At 52.1% G+C, this 19948-nt stretch overlaps 1 protein-coding gene across 3 annotated transcripts in view; it reads right to left on the reverse strand.

Moving 5' to 3' along the window:
- CROCC (ciliary rootlet coiled-coil, rootletin) overlaps positions 1–19948 on the reverse strand; it is a 71866-nt gene that overhangs the window by 1450 nt on the left and 50468 nt on the right. For all 3 annotated transcript variants that reach the window (XM_083750046.1, XM_083750045.1, XM_083750047.1), the window contains 15 exons: positions 19432–19611; positions 18607–18741; positions 17679–17822; positions 16980–17218; positions 16100–16259; positions 11806–11973; positions 9992–10376; positions 9689–9879; positions 9415–9535; positions 7879–8042; positions 4419–4634; positions 2913–3137; positions 2588–2737; positions 1498–1698; positions 1158–1289 (listed from right to left, as the gene is read on the reverse strand). In XM_083750046.1, coding sequence (XP_083606172.1) covers positions 1158–1289; positions 1498–1698; positions 2588–2737; positions 2913–3137; positions 4419–4634; positions 7879–8042; positions 9415–9535; positions 9689–9879; positions 9992–10376; positions 11806–11973; positions 16100–16259; positions 16980–17218; positions 17679–17822; positions 18607–18741; positions 19432–19611 — 2811 coding nt within the window. The remainder of the gene's footprint in view (positions 1–1157; positions 1290–1497; positions 1699–2587; positions 2738–2912; positions 3138–4418; positions 4635–7878; positions 8043–9414; positions 9536–9688; positions 9880–9991; positions 10377–11805; positions 11974–16099; positions 16260–16979; positions 17219–17678; positions 17823–18606; positions 18742–19431; positions 19612–19948) is intronic.

The following is a 19948-nucleotide window of genomic DNA, read 5'->3' on the forward strand; positions in this document are numbered from 1 at the left end:
TCACATTTCATTAACAGGGCCAAAGGCAGAACCAGCAGGAGGAGACCGGCAGGCATTTCTCTCTTCCCCCTCCAAACTCCTTGTGGAGAGAGACAGGGCTCCTTGTCTCCTCCTAGCCAAGGCAGCTGGATAGCTCAGCTGGTTAGAGCGTGGTGCTGATAACACAAACGTTGCAGGTTCGATCCCCGCAAGGGGCAGCTGCGTATTCTTGCATTGCAGGGGGTTGCACTAGATCATGGGTAGGCAAACTAAGGCCCAGGGGCTGGATCCGGCCCAAGCACCTTCTAAATCCAGGCCACGAACAGTCTGGGAATCAGCGTGTTTTTACATTAGCAGAATGTGTCCTTTTATTTAAAATGCATCTCTGGGTTATTTGTGGGGCCTGCCTGGTGTTTTTACATGAATAGAACGTGTGCTTTTATTTAAAATGCATCTCTGGGTTATTTGTGGGGCATAAGAATTCATTCTCCCCCCCCCAAAAAAAAAAATATAGTCCGGCCCCCCACAAGGTCTGAGGGACAGTGGACCGGCCCCCTGCTGACCCTTGCACTAGATCCCTTTCCAACTCTAGGATTCTGTGATTCTATGGCTGAGGTCCAGCATGGGCCTTTGGGGGGGAGGGGTTGGAGCAGGCAGGGCTGCTCCCCTGAGAGGCACTTGGGAAGGGCACATGACTCCACGCTAGGGTCCTCCGGATGATGCCAAGCTTCTCCTCCAGGGGGAAGGCAGCCCAATCAAAGGAGAGAAAGCAGTTGAGCACACCAATCAGAACAGAAGAAATTCGAGTTGGGAAATTCGAGCATCGCCTAAAAGCGGGGACCAGAGCCTGGCCAGGAGTCAGATTTCCCAAAGAGGAAACCCCACAGACCACTTGGGAAGGGGCCTCCTCCTGAGTAGGTGTGCCTAGGACCGCTGCAGCAGAGGGAGAAAGGAGATGTGACCAAGCTCCTACAAGGCAACCACAGACAGAGGGACTGGGTACAACATTTACCATCTTGAGAATGACTTCTTTTAAACGGAAAGAGTTGCCAATGAAGTGTCTTAGTTCTTGGTTTGGTGGTCGCCTCTGCACATGCCCCCAGACAGACTGGAACATTTGAGTTAGCTGTGGGAGGGAGGAAAACCTTCATTGGGGGGGGGGGGGGAAGAGTCGTTACCTCAAGGAGCCGGATCTGCTGCTGAGCCTCTGTCAGCTCCTGCTCCAAACTGACGAGGGACCTGTCCAGGCGGCCCTTTTCGGCAGAGAGGCGCACAGAGTCCTCGTGGGTCTTCAGCTTCTCCCGCTCCACCTGGGGGGGGGGGTGTCAAAGCAGAGGTGTCAGGAAGCTGAGCACCCGCCCCCTACACCCTGCTGCCTCTTGCGGATGTGCTTCTTCACGGAAAGGCCCTCTGTGCATGCTCAAGCTGTTCTTTCAGAAGGAAGGCAAGCTCCGACAGACCACCTGCCCATCGCGCCGGCCCCTGCCCTCCCTTCTGCTCAGACCCCGAGGGGCTCGCCTTGTCAAGGGTCTTCCTGAGGGCGTTCCTGTCCTTCTCCAGGCGCAGGGACGAGCGCTCTGCCTCCCGCTTCTCGTTCTCCAGCTGCGCCAAGGCACGCTGCAGGCTGCTGACGCGCTCCTGGAAGAGGCGCCTGTCGCCCTGCACCTTCTGCAGGCTCCGCAGGCCGATGGCCTCGCTTTCCTGGCTCTGGCGCACCAGCTGCAATGGAAGGGAGGAGAGAAAGGCAATGTGGAGCTCTGCAGGTCGCCCTGGCAGGACCATTCAGCTTCCTCCGCCCCTGCCCACCTGCACGGTGCCTCTGGGGCAACAGGTGGGAGGCTCGGGGGTGGGGAGGCCCGGCTCTGGGCATAGGATCCCACCCTCAACCCCCAAAACTTCCATTAAAAAAACTCCCGACGAAAACATCTCAGGCTCGAGTCTGCCAAACGCTGCTGGGACCTTTTCGCTCCATAAGATGCACCAGACCATAAGGCACACCTACTTTTTAGAAAAGGAAAGGGGGAAAGTCCTGTTTCTGGCAGGATCAGCTCACAGTTTTGCAGCTTCTTTTGCAAAGGGGGAAAGCCCCTTCTTTTGAGAATCAGCTCAAAGTTCTTGAGCTTACTTTGCAAAGGGGAAAAAATCCTGTTTTTATGGGGTTCAACTCACAGTTCTGCAGCTTCTTTAGGAAAGGAAAGGGAGCCATTTCTACAGTTTTCAGACAGATAATCTAATGTCACTGGGGAAACAAACAGCCTCCGTCTGCAGAACATTCAGCAATGGAGGCCTGGGCAAGGGGCTGGGGCCGGAAAGGGAGCCAGTGATCGGCCACACATTCGCTCCATAAGACGCACAGACATTTCCTCTTACTTTTTAGGAGGAAAAACATGCGTCTTATGGAGCGAAAAATACGGTACTTCCCAAGCAATAAAACCGCTCTGCATTGCATTATGCATGCCTGGCAGAATTTGCGCAGCAGGTCGCAGAATTCCATTTCCCTGGAATATTTTTGCTGGGGGAACCTCCTGCCGCTGCCCCCTAAGGGGTCTCTCCTCCAACCCCCCCAACCCCATGCTCTGCCCAGGGGTGGGGAGGGCCAGGGACTCACTTCTTCCTGCTGCTTGACCAGCCCCTCCAGCTCTTCCTTCTGCAGCTCCAACTCCCCCTGCTGCCCCTTCATCGCCTGGAGCTGCTCGGAGAGGATCCCGTTCTGCTTCTTGGCTTCCGAGACGGCCTGGCGGGCCGCATCCAGCCGCTCCTGAAACAAGCGACTACGTGGACGTGGGTTCTTGCTGTGAAGCCATCCCCCTTCCCCCATTCTGCTGCCTCACCTGCCTTTCTTGGGGGCGGGGGGACTTACCAGTGGAGCCAACCCAGGGCGAGGAGGCAGCAAATTGCAGCCCAAGGGCCTGCCTGGCACTCAGCCCCCTTACCTGCAAGACCCTCCGGTCATGCTCACTGGCCGCCAGGGCCTTCTGCAGCTGCAGCACTTTCTCCTGGGCTGAGCTGGCATTGTTTTGGCTCTCAGAGAGGGAGGCACTGAGCCCCTGCACCTTCTCCTTCAGGGAGCTCTCGGCCTCCGTAGCCTTCGCCAGAGAGAGACTGAGGCGGTCTAAGGACAGCTGCAGTGCACTGGCCTTCTGCTCTGCCTCAGACACCTGGGGGTTGGAGACAACACAGATTAGGCTGCCCGGTTCAGACCCACCAAGTGTCCCTATTTTCCAGGGACAGTCCCAGATTTACAGAAGCTGTCCCGGTTTCCGATTTGATCCCAGAATGTCCCGCTTTCCCTTAGGACGTCCCTATTTTCATCCGAGAAATGTAGGAGGAAAAGGAGTTATGCAACACACACACACCCAAGACAAGGAGAAAATTAACTATACAACCTTTAGAAGACACCTGAAGGCAGCCCTGTATAGGGAAGTGGTTGTTTTTTTTAAGTTTAATGTTTTATTATGTTTTTATATACAGTGGTACCTCGGGTTAAGAACTTAATTCGTTCCGGAGGTCCGTTCTTAACCTGAAACTGTTCTTAACCTGAAGCACCACTTTAGCTAATGGGGCCTCCCGCTGCCGCTGTGCCATTTCTGTTCTCATCCTGAAGCAACGTTCTTAACCTGAGGTACTGTAGCAGAGTCTGTAACCTGAAGCGTCTGTAACCTGAAGCGTCTGTAACCTGAGGTACCACTGTATATTGGAAGCTGCCCAGAGAGGCTGGGGCAACCTATTCAGATAGGTGGGCTAGAAGAAAGAGGAGGAAGAGGAGGTATTTATACCCTGCCCATTTCGCTGGCTTCCCCATCCACTCTGGGCAGCTCCCAACAGAATATTAAAAACACAATAAAACATCAAACATTACAAACTTCCCTAAACAGGGCTGCCTTCAGATGTCTTCTAAAAGTCAAATAGTTGTTTATTTCCTTGACATCTGGTGGGAGGGCGTTCCACAGGGCGGGCGCCACTACCGAGAAGGCCCTCTGCCTGGTTCCCTGTAACTTCGCTTCTCACAGGGAGGGAGGAAACCGCCAGAAGGCCCTCGGAGCTGGTGTCCGGGCAGAACAATGGGGATGGAGACGCTCCTTAGGTATGCTGGGCAGAGGCCGTTTGGGGCTTTATTGAATAGGACGTCCCTATTCTCATTGGAGAAAGGTTGGAGGGTATAGAAGCGGTGTCCCAGCGGCTCTTGAGAGGTGGCAGGCAAAGAAATCCTCTTCCCCACTTGCCGGTTGCATGTCCTGTCCACAAACTGTGGACAAGCAGAGCCGGCTGCCACCTCCTGTGATCGCAAGAAGCCTTCCAGGCTCTGACCATGGAGGTCCCCAGAAGCACCTGCAAGAGGGATCCTGCCCACCCAGCCACCCTCCTCTCAGAGGCCCCAGAGAGCAGCTGCTGCCAGTCAGTGCAGGCTAGACTGATCAGGACGGCTTGAGGGGAGTCACCTGTCTCTGTAGGATGTCGATTCTGTCATGCAGCCCCTGGATCTCCGCCTCGCGGTCGCTCAGCACCAGCTTGGACCTCTGCAGCTCACCCTCCAGCGACCGCCTCAGGAGCTCCAACTTGGTGCTGCGGCTCTCGGAGGCATCCAGGATGTCTTTGAGGCGACGCTTCTCCAGCTCCAGCTTGGCCTCGCTGGCCTTCATCTTGCCGATCTTCTCCTGAGGGAAGAAGAGAGGAGGGAGAGGGCGGCCATTGCCAGTTGCCTCAGGCCTTTTCTGAGGAAACTGGCCAGGTTGAAGAAGCCCCAGCAGAGGGAACAGAGAGCTTAGAGCAGGGGTAGGCAACCGAAGACCCTTGGGCCGGATGCGGCCCAATCGCCTTCTCAATCTGGCCTGCGGACGCTCCAGGAATCAGCGTGTTTTTACATGAGTAGAATGTGTACTTTTATTTAAAATGCATCTCTGGGTTATTTTGAGGGCATAGGAATTCGTTCTTCTTTTTCCCCAAAATATAGTCCGGCCCACCACATGGTCTGAGGGATGGTGGACCGGCACACAGCTGAAAAAGGTTGGTGACCCCTGGCTTAAAGGGAATGAAAACCTGCTGAGAGGCAGAACTGGACAGCAGGCCAAACAGCATTTTGGGGGGCACAGAGGGGTCCAACAGCTGCACTTTGCCAGGGTCTTCTTGCTCCTCTCAGCCAATGGCTTCCAGGGGTCTCTCTGGCAACTCTGAAGGACTCCAGAGGAATCGCAATGCTAATTTAGGGTTCTGGGCTTCATCTGCATTAATTGCCTTAGAATTTGCCTCCTTTTTCCCATTGGGAAGGATATGCTTCCTTTAACTTTTCCTCTGCATAAATTATTTCTCTTTTTATGGTGGTGGTGGGGTGTCAGTGGTTTCAAGGAGGTGCCAGAGACTTCTGGCAATTCCCTCAGTCGTGAGGGAAAACTCTTTCCCCCTAAAGTTGCCTCTTTTCCTCCAAGAATTCAGTCACCTCACATTTGTCCGGGGAGTAAATGACCTGGAATGGGACTCCACCCCCCTTTCACACACACAAAAAGGTAAAGGTAAAGGACCCCTTACAGTTAAGTCCAGTCGTGAACAACTCTGGGGTTGCGGCGCTCATCTCGCTTTAATGGCTGAGGGAGTCGGCATTTGTCCGCAGACAGCTTCCGGGTCATATGGCCAGCATGACTAAGCCGCTTCTAGCGAAACCAGAGCAGTGTACGGAAACACTGTTTCCCTTCCCGCAGGAGCAGTACCTATTTATCTACTTGCACTTTGACGTGCTTTCGAACTGCTAGGTTGGCAGGAGCAGGGACCGAGCAACAGGAGCTCACCCCATCCCAGGGATTCAAACCGCCGACCTTCTGATCAAGAAGCCCTAGGCTTAGTGATTTAGACCACAGCGCCACTGGCGTCCCTTGTTTCACACACACACAGAACAACATGGTTAAAAACCTCCAGGGTTAACCATGCCAAGCGGGGGGGGGGGGGGAGGCAGCCTTGAAAACAACCATTTTTTTCTCATCTGGCCATATTGGCGATTAATTCTCCCCACCAGCACTCAAGAGATCTCACTGCTCTCCTCCAGCCAAGTTATCTCACCCACACAAGTGCCACACTTTCCAAAGAGAAGCCAGGACCAGCCCCAGGCATGGAAAAGCACTCTGAACATGCTCAGTGGCACTTTAAAAACAAAGCAAAACCCAAAACCACCTTGTGGTATCAACACTTTTCAGAGCAGTTCAAGTATCACGAGGGAACATTTCATAAGAATTTGACCAGCTCAGCAACATTCGCCAAGAAAGAATGTCTCTTCTGAGCCAACATTTAAGCAAACGTTTTCTAGCATTTATTAGGCAGTGGTCACACACTTTAGTGCCCCCCATGCCTCCTGCTCCTCTCTCCCACTCACCTCACAGAGTGTTTGTTGTGGGGGAGGAAGGGAAAGGAGAATGTTAGCCGCTTTGAGACTCCTTAAAGGGAGTGAAAGGCGGGATATCAAATCCAAACTCTTCTTCTTCTTCTTCTTCTCTCCCTCTCCTCACCCTCTCGTGGACCCCCATCACATGGGGACCCCCTTCTTCCAACTTTTAATCCAAGAAAGGGGAACAGCAGCCTCTTTCTCTACAAGAAACGGTGGCAAGCTTGGGGAGAGCACGACTGGTGGCCCAGACCTGAGCTGGACCTGCTGCTGCTGCTGCTCGCCCCCCCCCCCCTTACCAGCTCAGCATATTCCTTGGCCTCTGCCAGGCCCCTTGGCAGCCGCCCAACTTTGTTCCTTGATCGTAGCAAAATATACACCAGGAGGCTTAGTTTGGTCAGAATTGAGAATACACTTTCAGAGTTAACGCTAAATACATTACTTCTGGTCAATGAACCACCATAGGTGCTAGACGACCGTGAAAATTTGTGTCCCGGGCATTTTAGACTAATCTACTCAGATTTTAGGGGACGCGGGTGACACTGTGGGTTAAACCACAGAACCTAGGACTTGCCGATCAGAAGGTCGGTGGTTCGAATCCCCACGACGAGGTGAGCTCCTGTCAAAGTGCAAGTAGATAAATAGGTACCGCTCCAGCGGGAAGGTAAACAGTGTTTCTGTGTGCTGCTCTGGTTCGCCAGAAGCGGCTTAGTCATGCTGGCCACATGACCCGGAAGCTGTACGCCGGCTCCCTCGGCCACTAAAGCAAGATGAGCGCCGCAACCCCAGAGTCAGCCACAACTGGACCTGTTGTGTATTGAGTCAAAGGATTTTATATCTGTATTATTATTGTCTGTATTTGCATTAGGGTAAAGTAACTGCCTTTTGGTTCCAGAGGGTACAGCTACTATTGGTTCATTTAAGCTGCTGTATTTGGATCCTCTGTCTTATTGGTTTCCTCCAAAAGGCAGGACTGTGATTGCCTGAGATTGTTCCCTCCAAAATGTATCCTTTCTAGCTAGTTCCCTGTCCCTATAAATGTAGCTCTCCCCTCTTCAGGTCTTCAGTCTTGTTGCTTTAATAAAGAAGTGTTACTAGAGAACTGTCTCCAGCATATTATGTCAAGAGAGCTGAAACCACATACCCCACGTCACAACAGGACCTAATGGTCAGGGGTCCCTTTACCTTTACCCAGATATGATATGAAACCAAAGCGGCACGTTGGTTGCCAGATGTGGATTCTCCCCACCCCGGCTCTCCTACCCCACCAGAGGAGTAACCCACACAGATTAGCTGACAGCTAGGCCTTGTGTGTGTAAAATAACCCCTTCCTGGCCAATCCAGTGATGGACCTGGTGACTGGGGAGGGAGCTTCAAGTCCACTGTCCCCCCCCCCCCAAGTTTTGCTGCCAGGTCCTGGAAGGAGTGAGGGGGGCAGGGAGCGGAGGTGGAGCTCCTTGCTCGCAGACCGGCCTCCTCCTGGGCACCTTCCTCGCCCTGTGGTCCCACTTCCCTGCCTAGCGTGGCCTCACCTGGGTCGCCCTGCGCTCACTGTCGGCCGCCTGCAGGCTCCGCTCCAGTGCAGCCAACCTGTCCGCCAGGGCCTTGCGCTCCCTCTCGTTCCGGCGCAGGGTCTCCTCCTGCTGCATCAGGGCCATCTGGGCACCGCTCAGCTTCCCGTCTGCACTGCGCCTCCCTGCAGAGAAGGAAAGAGGGCAGAGCGCTCAGCAGGCAGAGGCAGGGCAAAGGGAGGGCAAGGCAGGGCTTGTGGCCCTTGAAATCTCCCCTAGAAACCTCCATCTTGGTGGAAAGCAAGGACACATCACGGCATGGAGCTCACAGTGACTCAGCGGAGTCAGCAAGTGCCCCCCCCCCCAATCTCTCAGCATGAAATGGCGCCACCCACCCCAGTCCCTTAAGGCTGATGAGTAGAAAGAGACCTCTCCTTTGCCCCACCCCCCCTCACATGGGCTCCATCCTGCCACATTCTGCTAGGTCCTTAAGGCCAGGCCAGGCAGATTCATGACCCAGCTCCTCTTAGGCAGAAACTACCATTTATTTTAGTGGGGGGGGCACCCCGCACTTCACTTCCCCATGGGAAATGCAGTTTAACGGCTTAGCAGATGTTTTCTTAAACCCTCCCCCCCCCTTTCGCTCTTCATACAAAACTCAGGAGGGGGTGTTATTCAAGGAAACCTTTGAAAAACCACCGCAGAAACAAGGCTGGTGGTGACTAGCGCTGGGTGATATATCAATATATCGTCCAAAAGCGATTTGAAATCCGTATTGTGTTATCGGTTTCATAGCTTCTGACCTGGCAATATATCACGAATCACGGTGTTTGTGTGTGCTATGCAAAATTCACAATGTTGCGAAAACCATGAAGCCAGCTAATTCATCCTTATTTCAGACATTGGGACATATCAGCATATTGCAATGTTTAGCTGGTGATATGAAGTTGAATACCAACTTCATTGTTATTTCAGACACTACGATATATCAGTATATTGCAATGTTCAGCTCGTGATCTATCGCAATGTTTGAAACCAGATACAGTGGTGCCCCGCAAGACGAATGCCTCGCAAGACGGAAAACCCGCTAGACGAAAGGGTTTTCTGTTTTCGAGGTGCTTCGCAAAATGAATTTCCTATGGGCTTGCTTCGCAACACGAAAATGTCTTGCAAGTTCCTGCGGGGGTTTTTTCCTCCCCCCCCCCCTTTTCCCAAGCCGCTAAGCCGCTTATCAGCTGATACACTAAGCCGCTAAGCCGCTAAGCCACTTAACAGCTGATCCGCTAAGCCGCTAAGCCGCTTAACAGCTGACCCTCTAAGTCGCTAAGCCGCTTAACAGCTGATCTGCTAAGCCGCTTATTAGCTGATCCGCTAAGCCCGCTAAGCCCGCTAATAGCGCTAATCCGCTAATGGGCTTGCTTCGCAAGACGAAAAAACCGCAAGACGAAGAGACTCGTGGAACGGATTCTTTTCGTCTTGCGAGGCACCACTGTATTGCCCAGCCTTAAGGGTGACACAGCAGAGTAGACAAGAGACCTCAGACCCCCTCCAACCCACCTTCATCGCATTCGGCCACCTGCTTCTGCAGCTGCTGCGCCCGAGTCACAGAGACGTCCCGCTCGGCCTCCATCTCTGCCAGCTGGCCGTTCAAGGTGCCCAGCTGGGAACGGGCTTCATCCTGGACCCCAAGGAGGACAGACGGGAAGGGGGAGAGGAAGGGAGGAAGAATGACAAGGCGACTGGCTGTCAGGATCCGAGCGTGGAAGGGGCCCACGAAGGCTCAGAACCTCATGGGAAAGCAGAGATCCACCCGACCGTGCGCCAGCCATACCCGCTCTCGCTGTGTCTCCCTCAGTTCTTGCAGGAAGTCCCGGAGTGCGGAACGCACCACCTCTGGGTCGATGTCAGCTACCAGCTGCTCGCTCCGGCTGGGGGAGCCAGCGAGCTCTGGGGAGAGGGGGCGGGAGGCCAAGCTGCCTGCCTGCGGTGTGGGGCTCCCTGGTCCATCTGTGGTGACATCCCCTAGATAGAGAAAGCAAGAAGGAAGTGGCTGCCAGTGTTAAAAAGCCGCCAAGATCTCAGCAAAAGGCCAGTGGACTGTGGCTGTCTCTGCCCCTCAGATGGCGGCACTTACCCTTCGCGGGGGAGAAGAGCCTCTTGGGGGAGCTGCCACGGGCCCTGAAGGCAGGGCTGGGGGCGCGGCCCCCGTGGCCGATGCCCATGGTGCGCCGGAGGGCCGAGTGGAGGCGGCCCAGCTTGAACTCCACATCGCGCTTCAGGCCCTCCACACGGGCGAGCTCCGCTTCCAGGCCGTGGACCCGTCCTTCGGAGGCGCTCAGCCGCAGGCTCAGCTCAGCCCCCTCGGCCTGCGCCTTCTCTAGCTTGATCTCCAGGTTGCGGCCGTTGTCCATCAGCTTCTTCTCGTTGCCGCGGGCCTCCTCCAGGCTCCCCAGAAGGCCTCTCTCCCGCAGGCGGAACTCGCCCTCCAAGTCCACCATCTTCCTCTGCAGGTTGAGGAGCTGGCGAGAAGGGAAGAAGAGGCAGAGGCTGGACAAGCATAGAAACCGCCCCAGACTCTGTGTTCCCCATCAGAGGCCCTTCTCCGTGTGCCTCCTCCAGGTGAGGCCCGGAAGGTGGCAACGCGAAGCGGGGCCTTTTCTGCAGTCGCTCCCCATTTGTGGAATGCTCTCCCAGCGCCTTCATTGCATATATTCAGGCAGCTGGAGAAACCATGCCTTTGGCGGATTAATATCCCACAGCCTTTTAAATATGTCTGTGGGAAGGTTGGGTTACTGTTTCGTTGCCTTGGTTTAATTATTTACTGGTGTATTTTATTCTGTGAACTGCCTTGAGATCTTTGGATGAGGGGTGCGGTATATAAATTTAATCAATAAAATAAGTCTGTTGGGGGCGACAAACAAGAATTGGGCAGAGTCAGAGGCAAAGAAGTGCTACCAACTGAACTGCCCCGGCTTCAGTTTTCACCAGAGGAACCTCAGAGTAAAACTGTCGGTCTTGTGCAGGTCTACTCAGATGTAAGCTCTGCTGGGCTTACTCCTAAATAAGCGCACAAGCAACTAAGGGGGAGGGATGCAGGCCATCCCCCCTTAGTCAGTGGTAGGGCTCACAGAATGAGCCAATAATTTTATAAGTTGTGTGTCCTTGTTTCTCAATTTGATCCTTTTACATGGTTGGGTCTGTTTTGTGGTCTTTTATGTCATTATTTTTTTACCGATTAAAGGTTAGTAATTATTTACTGTAATCGTTAAGTGCAAGCTGCTTAATTATTACTTGCTGATATTTAATTTTACTGTTTACTATGCTATTCTAAGTGATCACTGGATATTGATTTATTTAAAAGCTTTTATTGTGACTTTTTTGTGTTGGATCAGATAGTTATTAGGTATGTGATCTGTGCGACAGTCATACCTCGGGTTACAGTCGCTTCAGGTTGTGTTTTTTTCCGGCTGCAGACCACCGAAACCCGGAAGTACCGGAACAGGTTACTTCCGGGTTTCGGCGATCGCACATGTGCAGAAGCGCTAAATAGCGCTTTGCGCATGCACAGAAACGCTGAATCTCAACCTGTGCGTGTGCAGACGCGGGTTGCGAATGCTGTGGGTTGCGAATGTGCATCCTTCACGGATCACGTTCGCAAAGCAAGCGTCCACTGTATTCTGTTGTTTCTTCGGCTCAATACAGTAATACAGAAAGGCGGGATACAAATAAAAATACAAAATGAAATGAAAGGCACATGACAGATCAGAAACGGAGCTTTCAGCCACGGGCACCCTGAAGGCTGGGCTCAGGTCAATCGCACTCTGCCGTGGGAATTCGCCATATATCAAGGTCCCAGGAAGCAGCGCCCACCCCAGAAGAGCTTGAGGGGATTTCCTGGCTGCCCAGGACAATGCTCAGCCATGAAAGGTTTGCAGGCCAGGCCCTCACCTCCTTCCGGGTCGACTCCCGTGTGGCTTCGCTCTCCACAATCTTCTGCTTGAGGCTGAAAGACTCCCTCCTGCTCTCCTCGTCCCGCTGCTCATCCAGGGCTACCCGGGCCTGGAGCTCAGCCACCTCTTGACTTTTCTTGGTGTTTTCGCTGTCAAGCATCTTGACCTGTGCAAAGGGTGGCAAAGGGAGGGATCCTGGTTCTTGCAAGCTGAGAGAGAGCGAAGGGGGTGGACCCAGAGACGGACGGGCCCTTGTCTTTTCAGAGGGGCAGAAGGAGGTTCGAGAGGGAGGATGTGGCAATGCCGCAGGCTGCCGCAATTCGCGGCTCATTTCAGCCTGTGGAAAACAGGTCCTGCAGGCTCCTGAACAGTTTCCAAAGCCTGCCAAACCTATCGGAGCCAAAGGCGGAACAAGCTTCCGAAACATCTTCCAAAACACTCTTGGAAGCTAGCTGACTCCAACCAGAAAAACAGAGAGAAGGTGGGTGGACGGAGGGAGGGAGAGAGATGCAGGGGGAAAAAGGCATCGGCTAAGGCTGGGCAAAATCTGGATTTCAACATTGTGGTCTATCACCAGCTAAACATCATGATATACCGATATATCACAATGCCTGAAATAACGATGGAGCTATGTGGAGGCAACCCTGGAAAAGACCCCTGATGTTGGGAAAGATGGAGGGCACAAGGAGAAGGGGACGACAGAGGACGAGATGGTTGGACAGTGTTCTCGAAGCTACCAGCATGAGTTTGACCAAACTGCGGGAGGCAGTGGAAGACAGGGGGGCCTGGCGTGCTCTGGTCCATGGGGTCACGAAGAGTCGGACACGACTAAACAACTAAACAAACAACAACAACATGTAGAGGCATTGGCTGGCTTCACGGTTTTCCCGACATTGTAATTTTCTGCTCTTGTGAGAGAGCTGGGGCAGCAGAGTCAAAGGGTCTGCAGGAATCGAGAGAAGCATTGAAAGTTCTCCCCACATTGCGTTTTTTGCATAGCACACACATGCGCATCATGATTTGCAATATATTACGAGGCCAAAAATTAGGAAACTGATACCATGATATGGCCTTCAAACTGGTTTCAAGCAATATATCGCCCAGCCCTAGCAGTGGCATGAAAACGTGAGAAAGAGAATTGGGGAAGAGAAGAGAGAAAGCGTCAAGGAGGAGGGGGCAAGAAATAGGGGGGTGATGGAGCCCTACAGTGAATGAACAGGAACCCCCACATTCAGGCACTTTGAACATCTAACAAGATAGCTAATTCTTTTATTCTAACTACCCATGTACTATCAAACTTCCAATCCAACCAGAAAACCTAAAAAATTGATTCTGCGAGACATGCTCATTATAGACTATGCACTAGGGATCCCATTTAACACCAGAACAGAAACGAAAACCATCAGGTGAGCCCATTGATCAACTTCAAACTTCTGAGCAGCCCAAGGATGGCAGCCAAGGCAGCAAAACTCTCTGAGAGATGAGGCAATTGCCAGTTTCCTTCTCACTGACCTCACTGCCCAACAAGATGAGATGAGATCTAAGGCAAGATCTAACCTGAGAGTTAAAAGCACCTTTGACCCTGATCGAGAAAAGACTCAACATGGCAGAAACCTGGGTCTCTGATGTCCCAAAGACTGCAAATGAAGCTCTAAACTCAGGAATCAGACAGATTGGGGGAAATCAATAAACTAGAAGCCAAAACTAGAGAGAGACAGCTTTGTCTGAAGGAAGCAGGCAATAATTCTCTCCAAGGTGAGAGGCCTACCAGAATCTCTGGAAGACCAAGATTTACTTCCTTTTATTATTTCCTGGTTTAATCATATGTTCCCTAATTGTTATTTTTTTTGAATAAATTTTTATTAGTTTACATCAAAAACAAAAACATATTAGTTTCACCTCAATTTTTTCACAACTTATTCCTTTTCAGGACTTCCTTCAGCTTTTCCGTAAATCATCCATAGTTAATATTTAAATTACGCATTTCTTAAATTTATATTGACATTATTTATATCTTTCTTTCTATTCCTTTTAGACAATACTTCTTAATTTTTCACAGTGCTTCTTTAAATCCCTTTAGCGTTATCTGTCCCTCACTTATATGTTCCAGATATTCCACAAATTTCCCCCAGTCCTCGATGAACTTTTGGTCTCTTAAATATCTAATCTTCCCTGTCAATTTGTCCAGCTCCGCATAGTCTAACAGCTTCATTCTCCATTCTTCCACAGTCGGTATTTCCTGTTGTTTCCATTTCTGGGCCAGTAACACTCTTGCTGCTGTTACTGCATATTGAAAGAATTTACAGTCCTTTCTTTTTATCTCATTTCCTAATATTCCCAACAGAAAGACTTCTGGTTTCTTTATAAATGTATATTTTAAAATCTTCTTCAATTCATTATATATCTTTTCCCAGAAGTCTTTCACTTTCTTACATTCCCACCACATATGATAAAAAGTACCTTCTTCATCTTTACATTTCCAACACTTATTACATGTCTTATACATTTTTGCTAATTTTACCGGTGTCATATACCATCTATAAAACATTTTCATAACATTTTCTTTTAACGTCATACATGCAGTAAATTTTAAACCTTCCTTCCATAGTTTTTCCCAGTCCTCAAATTGTATGTTATAGCCCACATCTCTGGCCCAGTGAATCATTACCGACTTAACATATGTTCCCTAATTTTAAGCTTAATGCCTCTGATCTAGGGTAAGCAGACATAGCAGGCCAGCACTTCCAAACTGTCAACAGCAGGTCCAGAGTCATAATATTCGAACTTCCCTGCTTTTCTACTAAGGAGACCATTTAAAAAGAACTTTCCATACTTGACAGTCTGGAATGGAAAGGCCAAAATGACCTATTATGCAGGATTTGTGTCTGGCAACCTTAAATCACAGTCGTGCCTTTAAAACCTATACAGAAAAACTTCAAAATGCTGGAATGCACTATAGACGGGGCTACCCATTCAACCCGGCAGTGCCGCTGGAAGGGGTACAACCCAAAGCATCAACCCACAAGGAGGCAAGACAACGCCTGAGCATGCTAAAGCTGTCTATACTGAACAACCTCAAAGCCAGCACCCATGATTCAGACTCATCAACAATGAGATTTGCTCTACGTTGGCAGGAGCTGCAAGATTGCCCCAAAGCATCTCAAAAGTGCTGCTTTCAGTGCACTGAAATCCACCATGTCCTGGGAATTGGAAGAGGGTGTGTATGGGCAATCTATCCAGAAGATATTTGTATTTTGAGGAGATAGTGCTCTAACATGGTTATCATTCCTGCTCCTGTTTGTTTCCTCCTCTCTAAGCTCTTTGATGGCTGAAGAACAGCCTTTAATTTCCTAGTCCCAATGTGTTGGAAGGACATGGGTGGTGCTGTGGTCTAAACCACTGAGCCTAGGGCTTGCCGATCGGAAGGTCGGCAGTTCGAATCCCCGCGACTGGGTGAGCTCCCGTTGCTTGGTCCCTGCTCCTGCCAACCTAGCAGTTCAAAAGCATGTCAAAGTGGAAGAAGATAAATAGGTACCGCTCTGGCGGGAAGGGTAAACAGCATTTCCATGCGCTGCTCTGGTTTCGCCAGAAGCAGCTTCGTCATGCTGGCCACATGACCTGGAAAAACTGTCTGTGGACAAACGCTCCCTTGGCCAGTAAAGCGAGATGAGCACCACAACCCCAGAGTCGTTTGCACTGGACTTAACTGTCAGGGGTCCTTTACCTTTACCTTTTTAATCTGTTGGAAGGAAGTGATGCTGCTGGGTACCTTCTTTTGATGCTGGACATTGTTTGAAGAAAGTGAGTCATTGGAAGAGGTGGCTAATGAATAATCTATACTTAGCTGGGAGCACATAGGTACTCAGGCAAACCACACCTATAAATCAGATGGTGTTGGGCCGAGTTCTGAGAAGCTTGTGCACAGACTGATCGATCGCAGGGCCGTGCAAACTAAGGCTACCTGGGGGAGTCGCTTCTCCGCTTCTTGAGGGCTTCCAAGTGGCATATCGAAGTGCTTGCTTGGTAATGTATATAATGCTTGCTGTTTAGAATAAAATCTTTAACCTTCTCGCTCACTTGTGTTTGTATTGCCTCTGAATCTCATTTTAAAAGAGCTGCCTTGCATTTGGCAAGACATCAATTGGCCAGAGCAGTAGTCCACAGAATACCTAGTCTCGCCTTTGCATAACTAACTGTGCACCTGCTGTCTCTTTCCACCCAGTGGAAAGGGAGGTTGAGTCATGACTCCCACTTCCCTGGCAGCCCCTCCCCTCTCCCGTGCCAGGCCTTACCTGCCGCCGCAGCTCCTGCAGTTCCCGGCGGGCCTCCAGCCGCGAACGCTCCACGTCCTGGAGGCTGCTGCGGAGGTCGGCTGCCTCCTTGCCCACAGCTGCCCGGGCCTCCTCCAAGATGGCGACTTTCTGCTCCTTCTCCTCGTTGGCCCGCTTCAAACTGGAGGCAAGCAGAGAGGAGGGGTGTTTGGACGCCAGCGACGTGGTCCTTCCGGCCCTCAGGGTGAGAGGCCCAGGAATCAACCGCCAAGATGGAGCCAAGCTGCAAAGCTACCACATGTTTCCTCCATCCACTTTGTGGAACTGACTTTGCCATTACAGTGGTGCCCCGCAAGACGAATGCCTCGCAAAACGGAAAACCCGCTAGACGAAAGGGTTTTCCGTTTTCGAGGTGCTTCGCAAAACGAATTTCCTATGGGCTTGCTTTGCAAGACGAAAATGTCTTGCGAGTTCCTGCGGAGTTTTTTTCCTCCCCCCCCTTTTTCCCAAGCTGCTAAGCCGCTTATCAGCTGATCCACTAAGCCGCTAAACAGCTGATCCGCTAAGCCGCTTCACAGCTGATTCGCTAAGCCGCTTATCAGCTGATCCGCTAAACCCGCTAAGCCGCTAATAGCACTAATCTGCTAAGCCGCTAATGGGCTTGCTTTGCAAGACGAAAAAACCGCAAGACGAAGAGACTCGCGGAACGGATTCTTTTCGTCTTGCGAGGCACCACTGTATGCCCCTTTTACAGACAAAGAACTGAGGCCGAGAGACACCATGTGGGGTGGAGGAAGAGATTAAATCTGTGGCAGAGGTGGGATTTAGGCAGTCAAACCCTGCCCCCCCCCATTCTCCCCTTCCCTGGAGCAGAAGGCAGCAGGATCCTCTCTCTCCCCACCTGACGCGCTCACTCTCGGCCCTCTTCACAGCAATGCGGAGCTCTCCATTGGACCTCTGCAGGGCCTCCTTCTCCTTGGCCTCATCGCTCAGGCTCCTCCGCAGGTCCACGGCCTCCTTGCGCTGAGCCTCCAGGGCCTCATGGGCCTCCCGCGACTTGCGGTGCGCCTCCAGCAGCTCCCGGCGGGTCTGGTCCCTCGCGTCCTCCACCATCTGCACCTGCATCTTCAGCTCCTCCACCTGGCCAGGAAGAGGATGGAGCAAAGAGCCAGAGTTAGGCTCCTGCCTGGAATTCTGAGGCTGCCTGAAGCGCAGGGGCAGGAGTGCAGGGAGCTGCCTTGTGAAGGGTTAGGCCCTCAGCCTGTCCACCTCTGCAGCAGCAGGTGCTCTCCTGGGTTCAGGCAGGGGCTTGAACCCGGGGCTTTTACATGCAGTGCAAAGCAGCTGCTCCACTGAAGGGGTAACAGAAGAATGGTAGGATAACCAGCCTCGCATAACCAACATGCTTAAGTCTAATTAATGTATGAAGGGGTTAATGCCATAGAGTAAGCTGTCCTGCCAGGCTTAGCAATGTCCATTGCCCTTACCTTAGGAGGAAATAGGTAATTTGGTCTTCCCCAGACTACTCAGCAGCTCAGGTGGTGGTGTTATTGTCACTGAATCTCAATGAAGGCCTCCCTCCCTCTCATCGCCCCCTCACCTCACGGAGGGCCGACTCTCGCTGCTTCATCAGATCCCTGGCCTGTTCGTGGAGGACCTTCACCTCCCGTTCGTGGCCCATAATGGCTTCCTCAAACTGGGCACGCAGGCCCCGCAGTTCCGAGTTCAAGGAGTTGATGGTGCTCTGCAACAAGGCGAAGAAATGGAGCTCTCTGGCCTAGAAGAAGCGTCCCACCCCCCACCTCTCAGCAGCCAGGCACCATTTTGTCTGGATAATGGAGATAGGAAAAATTTTTCCAGAGGGAGAAAATAATACAGAAAAGGCTGTGGAGGAAGAGGCTGGAACGAAGCCCCACAGAGCCAAGGAGTTTGGCTTCTGCTTTTTGGCTTATCCTTGCATAACGCTCCATATCCTACCAGCCAGGGTGGGCTTGTATACAATGCTATTTTTCTAGAAAAGGAGGTGCCGGAACTCACCATGAACTTGTTCTCTTATAACGGCAATGGCACCCAACTAAGTTCCGGCTTTAAAAAAAGAAAAAGCCGTGCTTGTATGCAACACAGGCTGAAGCACCAGGCAAAGGGTGCAACCTCCGGAGAAACTCAGATCATGCTTAAAACAACAAAGGAAAAGATGGAGCAAGTTTCTAGCCCTCAGTGTCGAAATCAAATTGGAAACATCTGCTTCCACGTCCGCTGTCGAAAAGGGAGAGGCAGAATAAAGCTTCCAGCAACACAGGGGGCTTTCAAGCACTGCAGAACTCCTTGCTCCAGAAAAAAGTTGGGGGGGACGGGACGGGACGAGGGGTTCAGAAAAAAACAAAAGTACAATTCAAGCCTGCCCCATTCAGCTAAGCTGAGCCAGGTTGCAGGAGCTGGCCCTTCGTGGTGCAAATATTGCCCACCTGCTTCCACAGACATTTGTTCTCCATCGGACAGGGCCCCCCCCCCACCCTGACACCGCCTACCCGCTCTTGCTCCTGCAGACTCTGAGCGTCTCGCTTGTGCCTCTCCGCCTCCAGGCTGACGCTGGCCAGACTCTGTTGCACCCCTGAAAGCTTCTCCAGGAGAATGGCCTTCTCCGACTCCTTGAGAGACAGTGCCTGGGGGCGAGGGGGCGAGGGAGTCAGTAGTGGCCTCTGGAGCAGCAGGGGGACACAGTGGGGAGCCACATCTCCACTCTTGTAGCCCTCCTGCGCACTGAGGGAGGCTCAACGCCACAACTTCCACATTGGCGGAACAGCGAATCGTGCAAATATGCGATGTCTGATGCCTTGGTGGTTTCTGGAGCTAAGTGGGCTGTTTCTCTTTCCCCACCCCAAATCCTTGGGCTATGGCCAGTGAGGAGAGGCACCAGGCAAGGTTCCCCTGTGGCAAGATTGGGTGTCCCGCTTTGGGGAATTTACAGTGTGTGGGGAGTCTTGCAGAGCTGGCAGTGGATTGGGGCCTTGCACCCAGTGGCATAGCATGGGTTGCCAGGGCCCGAGGCCATGCAGAGCAGGGTGGTGGGGTAAACAGATGGAGCGTGCATGCACATGCCTAAAAGAATTGTTCCATTGCCTGGTGAGGTCGCTTCCTGTTTCGCACGGAGGAGCCATGTGAGGGAAGCATACAACTTCAATACAGGAGCACTAGGTGTTGAAATTTTGCACCCCTAAGAATTTTGCACCCGGGGCAACTTCCCCCGTGGGCCCCCCATGCTACATCACTGCTTGCACCTCCTTCCTTCCTTCCTTCCTTCCTTCCTTCCTTCCTTCCTTCCTTCCTTCCTTCCCCGTCCCCCAGACTTTCACCTGCTGCTTCTCATTCTCGGCCAGAAGGAGTCCCTCATCCCGCTCCTGCTGGAGGCTGGTGATCTCCTCGCTCAGCTCCTCCTTCTCCGCCTCATGGCGGGCCAGGATCTCCTCGCGCTCTTGGCTCAGCCGCTGCAGCATCTCCTCGCGCTCTGCTTCCAGCTCCAGGCGCAGCGCCTCCTGCCAAACCGACAGGGTGAAGAAGCTCAGGAGTGGACCCGCCCAAGCCCATGTGGACAAGCCTCCTCCACAGCCAAGTTTCAATGGCTAAACGCCTCTCCCGGTATGCCCCACGGAGGACCTTAAGGTCCATAAATAGCAGCATCCTAGAGGTCCCGGGCCCTACGGAAGTTACTGTATTTTTCGCTCTATAACACGCACCTGACCATAACACGCACATCGTTTTTAGAGGAGGAAAACAAGGGGAAAAACATTCTGAATGAAACAGTGGATGTATCATTTTTGGGCTTCATGCTGTGGCCACAGACATGTGATCTGATGGTGAATTTGGGGTGAC

The sequence above is a fragment of the Podarcis gaigeae genome (genome assembly GCF_964106915.1).
Source record: "Podarcis gaigeae genome assembly, chromosome: 8".
In the NCBI taxonomy this organism is placed as follows: Eukaryota; Metazoa; Chordata; class Lepidosauria; order Squamata; family Lacertidae; genus Podarcis; species Podarcis gaigeae.